At 31.1% G+C, this 14,103-nt stretch overlaps 2 protein-coding genes and 1 long non-coding RNA gene across 4 annotated transcripts in view; all 3 read right to left on the bottom strand.

Moving 5' to 3' along the window:
• Positions 1-945: 945 nt before the first annotated feature.
• LOC116842030 overlaps positions 946-14,103 on the bottom strand; it is a 26,991-nt gene continuing 13,833 nt past the window's right edge. The window contains exons 13-24 of the mRNA XM_032810670.1: positions 5,737-5,965; positions 5,402-5,511; positions 5,115-5,205; positions 4,281-4,466; positions 3,859-3,952; positions 3,667-3,769; positions 3,405-3,501; positions 3,223-3,329; positions 2,873-2,941; positions 2,406-2,574; positions 1,849-2,028; positions 946-1,785 (exon numbers count right to left, since the gene is read on the bottom strand). Of these exons, the coding sequence (XP_032666561.1) occupies positions 1,619-1,785; positions 1,849-2,028; positions 2,406-2,574; positions 2,873-2,941; positions 3,223-3,329; positions 3,405-3,501; positions 3,667-3,769; positions 3,859-3,952; positions 4,281-4,466; positions 5,115-5,205; positions 5,402-5,511; positions 5,737-5,965 (1,602 nt within the window). The 3' untranslated portion in view covers positions 946-1,618. The remainder of the gene's footprint in view (positions 1,786-1,848; positions 2,029-2,405; positions 2,575-2,872; positions 2,942-3,222; positions 3,330-3,404; positions 3,502-3,666; positions 3,770-3,858; positions 3,953-4,280; positions 4,467-5,114; positions 5,206-5,401; positions 5,512-5,736; positions 5,966-14,103) is intronic.
• On the bottom strand, positions 10,214-14,087 carry LOC116841995. 2 transcript variants are annotated; one of them, XR_004377648.1, is made up of 3 exons: positions 13,273-13,375; positions 10,601-10,787; positions 10,214-10,517 (listed from the first exon to the last, which is right to left on the bottom strand). It is a non-coding gene; the product is annotated as an uncharacterized LOC116841995 (long non-coding RNA). The 2 variants fall into 2 exon arrangements; XR_004377649.1 differs by lacking the exons at positions 10,214-10,517; positions 10,601-10,787 and adding exons at positions 11,403-11,601; positions 13,990-14,087 and having other exon boundaries at positions 13,273-13,377.
• LOC116841992 (cytochrome P450 4C1-like) lies at positions 12,014-12,969 on the bottom strand. Its single transcript, XM_032810606.1, has 2 exons — positions 12,883-12,969; positions 12,014-12,532 (listed from the first exon to the last, which is right to left on the bottom strand). Exons 1-2 carry the CDS (start codon positions 12,967-12,969, stop codon positions 12,419-12,421), a joined length of 201 nt encoding a protein of 66 aa, XP_032666497.1. The 3' UTR covers positions 12,014-12,418.

Consider the following 14,103-nt stretch of genomic DNA (forward strand, 5'->3'; position numbering starts at 1 on the left):
GTGACTCGCCGCGGATTGCACGCTCTCAAACGCGCGATAAATTAAAAGTCGCGACGTAACGTTCTCCAAACTGCCGTCCGCCCGGCCCGTAACCCGAAATGAACGGTTGTTACGGGATAACAACGGGCGAAGTTGCGACGCGCAACTCTCCCGCGAGCATTCGCAGCGCGATATCGATGGTAACGCCAACGATTACGTGTAAAGGCTTATTATAATAACGAATACGCATCAGGAGGTTACAATTGCTCGTAATAATGATATCGAACCGCGATTACACATAATTGGTGGAATTCAGTGCAATTCAATACTGTAATGGTAAAATTGACAAACGAGCGACATGGATCGATCAATAGACGCGTTAATCTTCGAGATCGCTTTGACGGTCCATAAAGTACTTCGTTAATTGTGTCTTACGCCTCTAATGGCTCTAAAGCTTGATCTACAAAATGTTCTTTGCTTCCTGCTCCTTTCTCTTTATCTCTTTCTGACTCAAACCTTAAGTTTTAAGCCTAATCTACAATGTGCTCTTTGCTTTCTGTTTCTTGTTCTCTGTCTTCTTTTAGTTTAAGGCTTAAGGTGTGAGTCAGAAAGAGATAAAGAAAAAAAAACAAGAAGCAAATAACACATTGTAGATCAAGTTTTAAGCCAGAAAAAGACAGAAAACAACAGAACGCAAAGAGTATATTGTAGATCAGGCTTTAAGTATTACATCATAGAATGCGCGGACACTTGATCAATTAAATCTAAACGCAAGATATTATCCTCACACACCGAAATGTGAAAGTAATAATTATGTTAACGAAATATGTATATTTCTTTAAATAATTTACATTGTCAAACATTATTATACTTCCACAATTCAAATTTAACACGAATATCTGTTCTAATTGACCAAGTTCGGGCGTTCTACGACTTCGTTAATCGATAAAGATTCTAAAACGCAAGTGCGCCATATCTGATAAATTTATTGCAACATTAAACGCATCATGGATATATTTTACATCGTACTTTAGATAAGAGGGTCATGTAATAAAGTACAAATTATACCCACTGGTGAGAGAGTTTATCAGATTCGAAACATTATTACGTGACAAATGATACCACAGCAATATTAACCCCGGTCGTTTCTCAGGCATTGTTTGATATATTACTCCGGTCACACGTTAAGCTACTGTCAGAACGATTAATTTCTCAGGTCTATCGCTAATGTCGGGGAGAAAAGGAGCCGTCTCCTGAAATTATCCTTGGGTATGATACCATCGCGCAGTAATCCAAATTCATGGATCTCTGAAATTATATGGTCACTGCTGTGGTATTCGTGTGGACTAAATAAACATTATTAATTAATAAGTGTTGATTAGTTAATTAGTTAATTATTAATAAATTAATTAGTTAATAAATAACTTTCTGCCGGAAAGTCCTACTATGCGCATCTTGTTTTTCATGTGAAGGAAATATTTCTTTTTTTATTTCGTTTAATTGCACGTTCCTCATAAAATATATTATTTACGTATAATAATTATATTTCCAATTAGCATTATAAAACCTTACCAACGTAAATATAACATTTTGCTTGAATAGATTTTTTTTCTTATGAATCATTATTCGTATGAGATAACTATGTGCGTTTGATTGGAATGACTTTCATGCGAATCGGACGTGTAGCACGTAGTACAAAATCAAACTTTAATTTGACATCCTTCAAATAATCAACAGGTTCCAAGTGGAAGTTGTACACCATGGGAGCCACTAAAGCTTTTAACTCTAACATGGCGTATCGTTGGCCTAACAATCGTAAATCCATTAAAATTTACTCGCTGAATAAGAAATTAATATCTTACAAATTACCTATGCAATTACGTGGTCCTGCACTGAACGGTATATAACAATAAGGATGACGTTTACTCATTTTCTCAGGTAAGAATCTGTCTGGGTCAAATATCTCCGGATTCGGCCAAAAATTATGATTGTGATGAAGTTTATAGATATAGAGATGCACCGTTGTGCCTTCTGGTACCACATATGGATCTAACATTAATAAACATAGTACATTTTACAAACAGCAATGAAAAGTTTAAAAAATAAATATATACATAAATTATATTGTACATATATGACAATTTTCCAGTGCGAGAAAAATAACTGATAAAATTGAGTTTAATTTAATAACGCAAGTTGGAAAAAAATTCAACTCTGAAAAATATTATAATTCATTATTACAATAAAATAAAGAAAATATATTTTTATAAAAATTTTATTGTAATAATGAATCCTTCTTTCTAATGTTGAAGTATTAATATGCAGTTTATTAATTTGGCATATTTATTTACGTTTCTTTGTAGTTTTACGCATAATCTATACAGAAAATATTGTCATATATGTATAAAAATCCACTAATTACTCACTTAATTGCACATCTTCACACAATTCGCGCGATATAATAGGAACACTAGGATACATTCTTATCGATTCTTTTAAGCATCTCTCTAAATATGGTAGATTCTGTAACGCGTTTATAGTAAGTTTCCCATCATTCTCCTGCATTACTTCAGAAATTTCTTTCCTCACACGGTCCTAGAAACATAAGTTTATATTTTACATATTGTTTACATACATACTGATTGTTGATTAAATCCAAAGTGCCAGTGTTCCTATATTTCTAAGACAATTTTTCTTCAGAGAGAAAGGAACGCTGTAAGGAATTTGTCACACATATGATTTTTTCCAAATTTAAAGTTACCTCCAATTATTTTACAAAAACTTCAACTTACAAAATATATGGAATAAATAAATAAGCTTATTTAATTATGTGTACATTGATTGGTAACTTACATTGATCGATATCTAATTATGTAATAGGGGAAAAATATACCTGGATATCCTTGTGTTCAGCTAACAGTAATAAACTAAAACATAAAGCTATCGCTACAGTATCGTGACCCTGTAATAATAAGAACTTTTTACAATTAATTCGATTTTACACACACGAACAGTAATAACCGTAATAAATAACAGTAATAAGTAATAGCAATAATACACGCAAATAAGAAAAATTCCGAAGAAATGTTTTATATCAAAGTACATATATTGTTGCTTTTGTTGAAATGATTAGCTTATAGCATATAGTAACTAAACAGAAACGCAGTTATATTTTTATATAATAGTTTTATAAAATAGTTCTTGTTATATTTTTTAACACTTTGACAAAACTAAAGCGTTTACCTCGAACATGAAGGTGTCGACTTCTTCTCTAATATCTAAATCAGTAAACCCACTGTTATGAGATTCCGCTATCAAAATATCTAAGAGGGCCATTCGTTTCTTTTTAACTTAAACAAATATGACATAACTTGTAGGAAATTGTTTCATAACACACACACAATTATTCTATATTCCGAACATACCTGTCACTTTCATGTCTTCAGTTTCAGTATTGTTTTCAAAATATTTTAAGTACCGTCTACCGGTTTGTTCGTGATAAACTTTCCTTTCTGCAATAATCTACGAGAAAATGAAACATAAAACCGCACTTGCAACGTTCACTTATGCTATCGTACTGCAAAAAATATTTCTTACTTAGCCCATTGGCACAGATTGATACTTTTTATTTATAGAAAAGAAAAAACTTTACTTAAACGTTTAAATGATATAATTATGGCTACTTACTTTTTCGGTGAATGAGTGCAATATATTCAAATATTTATCTTGCATATTACTCAGTGACGTTAACTTGAATAGTGTGTCGCTTACAAGCCACGGTTTAAAAACTCTAAATGCAATTATACAAAATTAAATATGTCTAGAGGAACAAATTGTATTACTTCTAAATAGTACACGTTAATTTCTTTTATAAATTACCTAGCGATTAGGATTTTACCCATATTAAAAATTGACTGACGATACTCTTGTTCAAACCGACCAATATCTTTCAAAGAAACGCCCATGGAAGTTTCTACAAATAAACTTGTTGAAGACATATAAATTTCTACTTGTTGGTCATATTATTTACAGTAGTTTATTACTGTATACAAGTAATTCATCATATATTACTCGAAAACGGTAAGATATAGAAAAATACTTCAATTTAAGTCGGAAAACAATTTCTTATTAACAAATTATATCTTCGACTGTCTTTCCTTTCAAAAACGTTAAAATGTGTAATTTTCAAAAAAACTGATGAAATTAATGAAAATTATTGTGAATATAATATAAACGTTTAATTAACTTTTTCTTTTCAAAAAGAAAAAGAAAAAAATATATATAATTATAAATGTATATACCACATATTGCATTTAATGTATGATAACTGGTAAATAACTGCACGTCTTCAATAATTGACTCTTCCGCATGATTCAAAAGTTCTACTGCGCTATTGCCTTCTTCAACAAAGACCTCAACAAACTGTTTCAGTATAGAAAAATGAAATGCAGGTGTCAGCAATTTCCGTCTTTTTTGCCACTTCATGCCTGTAGTAAAGATAAAATAATATTTCGCCATATATATATAGGGTATTTAAAAGTACCGGAAGTCTTTTAATACTTCGAAAAGGAACTATTTTACAAAAGGTATTTTAGACAAAAATTTTAAGGTTTCAAGAAGAACTTATAATAATGTTTATTAGCTTGACTTTGTGATTATGACGCGCTAAGATCTTTTCAAGGAGAGTCATTTTGAATTTTTTAAATGATTTAGATTATTCCGAAACCTTTTAAGCATCTTGTATAAATATATGAATATTATTCTCGTTTTTTATGTTTATCGTGTTGCATATGCACATATGTATATAGAAAATAAATATTCCTATAATTTATATCATGCTTGATAATCAAAAGTTAAACGATAATTATGTAACTTCTCTTTGATAAATCGTAGCACAATGTGCGTTGGCGTACACACACAGATATTAACTTTTTCCTATATAAAATTTATTTACTCTCCTATATAAACAGTATATAAATGTAATAAATATATAGCATTTATTTCCCTACATAAATTATATTCTAAAGTGTTGCTATTTGTTTTCTCAAAGACTATCGGAGGAAACGACAATTATCTTAACAATAATTACACGTGCAAAGATAAATTGTGCGCTATTATTAATTCGATAATATTACCTGTGCTAGTAAGAAGGCCATCGCCTAGCCAAGGATGTAAAAATTTGTAAACATAACCTTTCACAATGTTTTTCGAGCTGCTTAGTATTTTCTAAAATCATAGATATCACAAAATTAAAAATCTCATCGTTAGTATTAAATTATGAAATTTAAAAAATAGAAGGTAGCATGCTGGGAAATATATGTATTGTTTTGAATTGAAGCTATACATATCGAATTTAGTCATTTTTAGTAAAAATGCTACATGGTCAATAAGATGAATATATTTTCTGTGATAATTGCTTAACCTCTATGTAATTCGGATCATAAGTGAGAACGTTGGGTATCGTAAAAAACCATAACCTAGTGATTGAGTGATTTTTCATCACTTTTTCATATATAAACAACCATAGTCCCTCTGAAATATAAAGAATATCAAAATTAAGTTTATTATTATTACAGTACCATTCGCGCGCGCGCGCGGCAAATCGCTATATGATTTGATCATTATTAACGTCTTGCATCTCGCTAATAAGCTACTATGAAATATTGATTAGAAATACTAATTTAATTCTTCATTGTATATGAGTGATAAGCAAATCAATAACTCATTAAGTAAAGATTCACATAATTTTTTACTTACCTTGTGAACGCCAACAAACATGTAGAATATTGCCTATAATAGGAAGTGATATATGTCCCGGTATACGATTAATAAGTCGTCCTTTTCTCCCAAAATAATTGATATAATAATGCAAGAGTGCGAGGAAGAGGCATGTTAATAATAAAGCGGTAATCATTGTTCGTTGAATTATTAACCAATTTAAAATTTTCGTCGCACACGCGCACGTTCTCCTTTTATCTTTCAAAGGTTATGCTGCAACAGAAGAAACGGAATATTGTTTTACGAGGAATTATCGATGATAATATATAAAAAATATAATTGCAAACACTCATGCATTTATCAATGAACCGATATATAATTTTACAATTTCATAGAAAAATATAATACAAGAGAGATTGAAGAACTTGTGACAACGTTTGGTATGTCGACGTATCGCGTCTGAACACTTAAATGTGTACGAGGGTGGTCTGAAAAGTTTCCGACCTAACAAAGATACAAGTCATTTTTTCTGAAAATTGTTTTTTATTTTTCAACATAGTCTCCTTGTAAATCTACACACTTCTCCCAGCGATGCTCCCATCTCTGTAACCCGTCGAAATAGTACTCGGCGTTTTTCTCTGCAAAATAATTGTTCACGAAGGTGATTGCCTCTTCATTTGACGAAAATCTCTGTCCTCCGAGCGCAATTTTTAGATGAGGGAACAAAAAGAAGTCGCTTGGGGCTAGATCTGGTGAGTAAGGTGGATGGTCAAGCAGTTCAAACCGTAATTCGTGGATTTTCGCCATGGCAACCGCTGAGGTGTGAGACGGTGCGTTGTCTTGGTGAAACAGGATTTTCTTTTTCTGCAAATGTGGCCGTTTTCCCGCAAGTTCTGCCTTCAGCTTGTCAAGTAATGATGCGTAGTATGCTCCTGTAATGGTTTTTCCTTTTTGAAGATAATCGATTAAAATAACTCCATGACTATCCCAAAAAACAGTCGCCATCACTTTCCCAGCCGAAAAAACAGTTTTTGCTTTTTTTGGAGCCGGTTCCCCCTTTGCAGTCCACTGTTTGGACTGTATTTTTGTTTCAGGCGTATAATGGTGTATCCAAGTTTCATCTACAGTAATTAATCGGCGCCAAAACTCGGATTTATTGCGCCTAAACTGCTCCAACAGAGCGTTGGAAATGTTCATTCGAACACGTTTTTGGTCTAACGTGAGCAAACGCGGCACCCAACGCGCGGACAGCTTTCTCATGCCTAAATGTTGATTTAATATGCGACAAACACGTTCTTTTGACATGTTCATAACCTCTGCTATCTCTCTCACTTTAATTCGGCGGTCGTCTAGCACCATTTGGTGAACTTTGGCGATGTTTTCGTCGGTAGTTGCAGTTTTTGGACGTCCTGAACGTTCATCGTCTCCCAAGCTCTTACGGCCACGTTTAAATTCAGCGGCCCAAAATTTCACTGTCGTAAATGATGGTGCAGAGTCCCCATACACAGAATCCAACTCATCTTTGATTTGCGTAGGCGTATTGCCTTTCAAAAACAAATATTTAATGACAGCTCGATACTCGATTTTGTCCATTTTCACAAAAACACTCACATCAACTTACTCAAACGACTGTTACATAACAACTGCGAGTCCAAAATGGCTGAAACTTCGGTGAGTAACTGTCAACAGATGAACAACGAAATTCACTAGCTTTTATTTACAAGTGCTGCTATCTTCACGTTGAGGTCGGAAACTTTTCAGACCACCCTCGTACGTTGGATCAAATATCTCTACTTGTTGGTAGTTTTATAACAAGAAATGTTATACGGATCTTTCACAACATTCATTATCTGTTTCTTCAATGTTGTTCATGAAACGATAACTTATCATTGTCAGTATCAGTTATGGTTGCTACACAGTCGACGTTATATAGGGTATAGCAAAAGTACCGGAACGGCAAGATAATTCGGCGGGGGAGCATTTTAGAGAAAAATGTTTCAGACAAAAGTTGTAAGACTTAAAAAAACGCATTCAACGATAGTAGTTATTTGACATAGGATGGCGTCGCCAAGGTCAACTTTGCTTTTTTAAATAGAAACACATATTTTTTATTACGGCATTTTATTCAACGTAAAAACGCAAACAACTTTTGCTTGAAAAAATTTTTTATACGACTTCTATTTTCTAAGATATTTACGTAAATATCTTAGAAAATAGAGGTCGTATAAAAAATTTTTTCAAGCAAAAGTTGTTTGCGTTTTTACGTTGAATAAAATGCCGTAATAAAAAATGTGTTTCTATTTAAAAAAGCAAAGTTGACCTTGTTCTGACCTTGGCGACGCCATCCTATGTCAAATAACTACTATCGTTGAATGCGTTTTTTTAAGCCTTACAACTTTTGTCTGAAACATTTTTCTCTAAAATGCTCCTCCGCCGAGTTATCTTGCCGTTCCGGTATTTTTGCTATACCCTGTATATAATTTCTTAAATCTAGTATTTCACCATTTTCAACATTTCACATAAAGTAGAAACTATTATAATTAGAGAACTATTATAATCCAATATAATTGAATTACTTATACAATTTTCAATCTTATACGTTATGTGTAAAGCTGAAAATCGTGTAATTGTCGATTGAACGGTATATAATCCAGCTAGAAAAATAATATTATCAATAGGAAATATGTATTTGTGACTGTTGTCTAAATACATATAAATACAAAACGTATATTTAAATATACAAGAAATATTGAACAAGATACAAGATTGAAGAAGATACAAGAATTTTATAGGAACACGGAAATTTTTATACAAATAATTTTGATTTTTTTTAAGAATTTTATATGTATTATGTGTAAATATCACACGTATAATATGGCGATGGAAAATAATATCACAACTATTACACTTCGAGAATTCGCTGGGATCAATATGACGATACTTAAAGGCTTACAAGTTAAATAAGCGAATATTAATGCTAAGTATTAGTCTTATCGTTTATAAACTGATATTGTACTGATAACATAAATCCATAACATGATAACATAACTGATAATTTAAATATATATAAAACAATAAATTAAGGACCATTAGAGTTAACGCACAGGTTGTATAGTGCTATTATAAACTATTAAACCATAGTGACACAATCTCGCAATGAGAACAAATTTTATTAAAAATCATACGCGTTTCGGTCTCATTTCGCAGACCCTCTTCAGTGATAACAAGAGTTGGTATAGTGTTGGTTTAGTTATATTATTTTAAATATATACGTTAACATTTATCAATTTATACCGAGTACATACAATTTTATTCAAAGTAAACAGACTTCACACATGTAGATACGTTTCCTGTACACCGCGTGATCAATTGTATCACCATCTTAATATATTTACTGAAATGTTTTAGCTTGGTAATTAATAAGCGAGTTTTATTAACAATATATCAGGCATCTATTTATTATAAAAATCTTAAATAAATTTCTTCTACATTGAAAGATCGCAACCATAATCGAAAATGAGTACGTGAGCGGATAATGCGAGAGAAAGTACGATCTTGTCGTGTAGTAATCCAGACGGATACTTAAAGAGTCAGCAAGTGTATTATAATGATAATGACTATCTCCAGTATATTATTTAATAAATGACCAAGTAAATCATCTTTATGTCGTATATTCACCACAGGTTCGCCTCTCCGTACTTCTTACTTCTAGCACTTCTTGCACGTACTACTCTAGTAAATCACTACAGCGGAAAAGTCTGTTTTCCGCGTATATATTCTTATAAATCTATATACAATGTCATCTATCTACAATGTTATCATAAGAGCTGTATTGACATCCTCTATTGACCTATTTCGTAAGAATTATCTCTTGACCTGTTTGCACATTGACCCAAAAAATATCATTTACCGATATCTTATCGATATCCAACTTGGTCATTCTGATTTAACATATACGACTCGAATGTCAAAAGTAATTACAACTTGAACATAATTCGAGTAAAATATTTCACTATTCTTTTGTGCGAATATAATCTGTTAAAATATGAACACTAAATAAGAAAAAGAAAAAAAAATTCGAAATAGGTGGTAAAAATAGACGCTAGATACAGTAAAATTTCTTAAATAATAATAGTCATATAATAACATAATTCAGCATACGATTTTTTATACGTACAGATAAATCTAACACTAAATATGAATTAACTCTCTCAGTTTTAGTTTTCAATTTGTCGGGTGACATCACCGTGTTATACAATCCAGCTATAACGTTAAAGTATGTTTTTAATTACGTTTTTTATTTAAAACCTTATTCTCTGTTCTTATTTAGCATATATTTTACCCTTATTTTAAATTATTGTTAAGTTGCATTTTTGCATATTCTTATTTAGCATATATTTTATCCTTATTTTAAATTATTGTTAAGTTGCAAAAATGCAACTTAATGATAATTTAAATTAAGGATAAAATATATGCTAAATAAGAATATGCAAAATAATTTAGTATAAACTTTGGCACTTCGTTTAACTTTTTAAAAATTCATGGTTTCGGTCGCAAATACACCATTTATGCATATAAAATCCATTATAATCATAATATTAAATTCATATATACACGCGCGCGCACGCGTAAAGTCTGTGCTAGCTTCAAGCGACTTCTATTGAGACAAACTTTACATTCAGCGGATGATTGCATTCCATATGTGGATGTCGTAGCATTAGATCAGCTGTCACCTCTATGTTTTTTAGATAATCGATAGGTTCCAAGTTAAAATTGTGCACGAGAGAAGTTATTATAGCCTTCATCTCCAACTCGTTGGCCTGTGCCACATACATATACATATTTATAACTTGTGCATTAGAAACTGTTCACATCTAAAAGCGTAAGCATCGCACTAGCTTACTTATACAGTTTCGTGGTCCCGCGCTGAATGGCAAGTACGAATAAGAATGACGCTTTTGTATTTTTTCAGGTAAGAATCTGTATCGAATCTGGATCGAATACATGGGGATTCGGCCAGAAATTGGGATCTGTATGAACGTCATAGATATTGAGATGTGTAATTGTTCCACGAGGTATTATATATGAATCTGTAAAATATATTATATAATTAGGTCTAATTTGTAAACAATGATTAAATATTACTATAATGCTAACATATAAAAAAGTATGAAAAATATATCATATTATCATTCCGATTTAATTCTGACAATTTTAAAACGTAAAATTTAGAATATTTTTATACATTCATAAATATTTATTGCTGTTATCACGTAATTATACATTCTCCCCAGTAATTCGTACTATGAAATGCACGCTGGAGTTCAGCCGATTCCTTCAAATATCTTTCTAAATATGATAGATTCTGCAACGACGTTATAGTCAACTTCCTTTCACACTCTTTCATCACTGTATTGACTTCCTCCCTGACGCGATCCTACCACCAACACTGATTAGAATTGCATTCCTCACTACTCCATTATATTTTCATGTATACACAAAGAAATAGTTTCAGCAATTGTCTACGTGCATTGCCCGTTAAAAGATTCCGGACACCTATAAAATAGGGGACAATAAAAGAGAGGGGATAATAAAAGAGAAATACTAAGTTAATCTATATTTTATTAAATATTTTCTAAAATAGATGTTTCAATTACACATTGAGCAAAAATATTGAACAAAAATATATTCTAAGTATTATAAACTCCAACAAGAACTTAAACTGTCTTCTTTTCAAAGAATCCGCCTTTTGCTTTCATCACAGCTTTGTCCAGTCTTGGCATGCGTTTTACAAGACTTTCCAAATAATCTTTTGAGATATTATCCCAGGCCTTTTGAAGAACTTCCCACAATGTTGAAACAGATGATAGACAATTCTTACGCACTTTACGGTCCAATTGGTCCCTATTGAAGAAAAGATAGTTTATGTTGGAGTTTATAATACTTAGAATATATTTTTGTTCAGTGTGTAATTGAAATATCTATTTTAAAAAATATATTATTATTAATATATATTAAAAAATATATAATATATATTAAATATATTAAATATATTTATAATTATATTAATTATATTAATTATATTTAATATATATATATATAATATATATTAAAATATATATTAAAAAATATATTTAAATATATTTAATAAAATAATAATATAGATTAGCTTAGTATTTCTCTCGTTTCTCCTTTACTTTCCCCTATTTATAGGTGTCTGGAAATTCTTAACAGACAGTGTATATATCAGTGTTATCTGCTCCCTTCCTCTAAGCACATAGTGTTATTCCTTATGGAAAATTAAATGAGAAAGTCCTGAAGTATTTTTTCAACTTTAATGAAGTAGTTATTTTTAAATAAATTCCAGCTAATCAACTCTTTCGCCGCTACAGCGCTCACGTATATTATCAGACGCGTAGCTTACACATGAGCCCGTCTAAAGGATGGCGCTGATTAGCTGAAATTTATTTAAAAATAACTGCTCTGTTAAGTATGATAGAAGAAAATAGTTCAGGACTTCCTGATCTTATTTTCCATAAAAAATAAATATGTATTTAATGGGCGGATGAAATATCCTATACTTATATTTATATTAAGGATAGTTGTTTCTGATTAATCTCGTTCGATTAATTTCAGTGTGTAAAAAAATACACAGCGATGAATATTTTAAGTTTTTATCTTTTTGAAATTAATTAACGACTTAGTGGTTGAATATAATTCATCAGTTGTCTTTTGTTACATCCCATGTTTTTATGGACAAAAGTATCTGAATATTCTTGTATTCTGCTAACAGCAACAGAGTGAAGCATAGAGCCACCACTGTTGTGTCATGACCCTATAATCAGTTTGTGTATTAGGTCTCTCCATATAGGGTGTCCCATTTTAAATTACGCACCTGAATATCTCGTCAGGGGAGCCACCAATCCGAAAATAACCCTTACAAAAGTTGTTGGGTTCGGAGGGGGACATCGGATGGTGATTTTCAATTTCACCTTGACATTCAAGATTATTTGAAGGTCAAGGTAAAATTGAAAATCACCATTCGATGTCCCCCTCCGAACCCAACAACTTTTGTAAGGATTATTTTCGGATTGGTGGCTCCCCTAACGAGATATTCAGATGCGTAATTTAAAATGGGACACCCTGTATAATAAGCTATCGAGAAAAAATTACACAAATATATACTTCGAACATGAAGATATCTACTTCTTCTCTGATATCTAAATCACTCAAATGATTTTCTTTAGAAGCTGCTATTAGAAGATCCAACATGGCCAGTTGTTTTTTCTAACTGAATCAAAGCAAAAATACTGTAATTACTATATTGCGACATTAGAGCGAGATCGAAATTTAAGTTTAAATTACATACTTCCATTTAGTTTTATATCATCTGTTTCCAAAACAATATAAACTTTAAGAAAAATATTAATTCATTTTACAACTCATATTATTGCACTAATATGTTAATATTTTTAATCAGTATATTATTGTATAGCACATTCACGTTTAAATTTCGTGCATTGAGAAGTTACATAAATAAATAAATTGAAGAATATAAAATAACTTAATTCTTACATATTTTTTCAGTGAATCCATACAAATGTTGTACTGTCTTCTTTTGTACTCTAGCCGTGGGCGCCAATGCGAATATCATGTCGTTATAACCAAGGTCTCATTAATCTAAACAGTATTATTATATAACGCTGAGACTAAATTTGAGAAAATAATCAGGTGAAATGAATAGTGAGCAACATTTAACATTCAGTATCCCAAAGACATACATTTATTGTTTTTCTTTTTATTTTTATCTTTTCTTTTTCATGTTATAAATCGTTCGGCTAGCATCAAGATATATAAGTTTGTCTTCTGTTCAATTACACACGCAATTTTTTAACAATATTTCAATATTTAACAATATTTAAATAATTATAATATTTATTATTTTAAGAGATTTAAATAATCTTGTTTTTACGTATCACGTGAAAAGAACTAATTAAAATTAAAGTAACGACAAACAAAGAGAAAATATGCAATCCTCAAATTATATATGGTCTGTTATAAGCCCTTCCGTCTCAAAGCAAAATTATTTAAATCTCTTGAAATAATAAATATTGTAATTATTGAAATATTGTAAAAAAATTACGTGTATAATTAAATAGAAGACAAACTTATATCTTAATGCTAGCCGGATGATTTATAACACGAAAATCGCTATTATGTTTGGTTGCAAAATAATATATATTTTATTACTAAAATACTTCATAGTCGAATTTACGGCACAATTGTACTAACCTATGTCCCTTTCGCAAATAACACTGTTGTAGCACTAATATAAACCCTAACTAATATTACTATTGCGATATTATCGTTCATTTTCTTATTCTTATGGAACGCTTCCTTTGACAG

Source organism: Odontomachus brunneus, unplaced genomic scaffold (assembly GCF_010583005.1).
Source record: "Odontomachus brunneus isolate Ranch 3 - 2012 unplaced genomic scaffold, Obru_v1 Obru_scaffold_020, whole genome shotgun sequence".
NCBI classification, from domain to species: Eukaryota; Metazoa; Arthropoda; class Insecta; order Hymenoptera; family Formicidae; genus Odontomachus; species Odontomachus brunneus.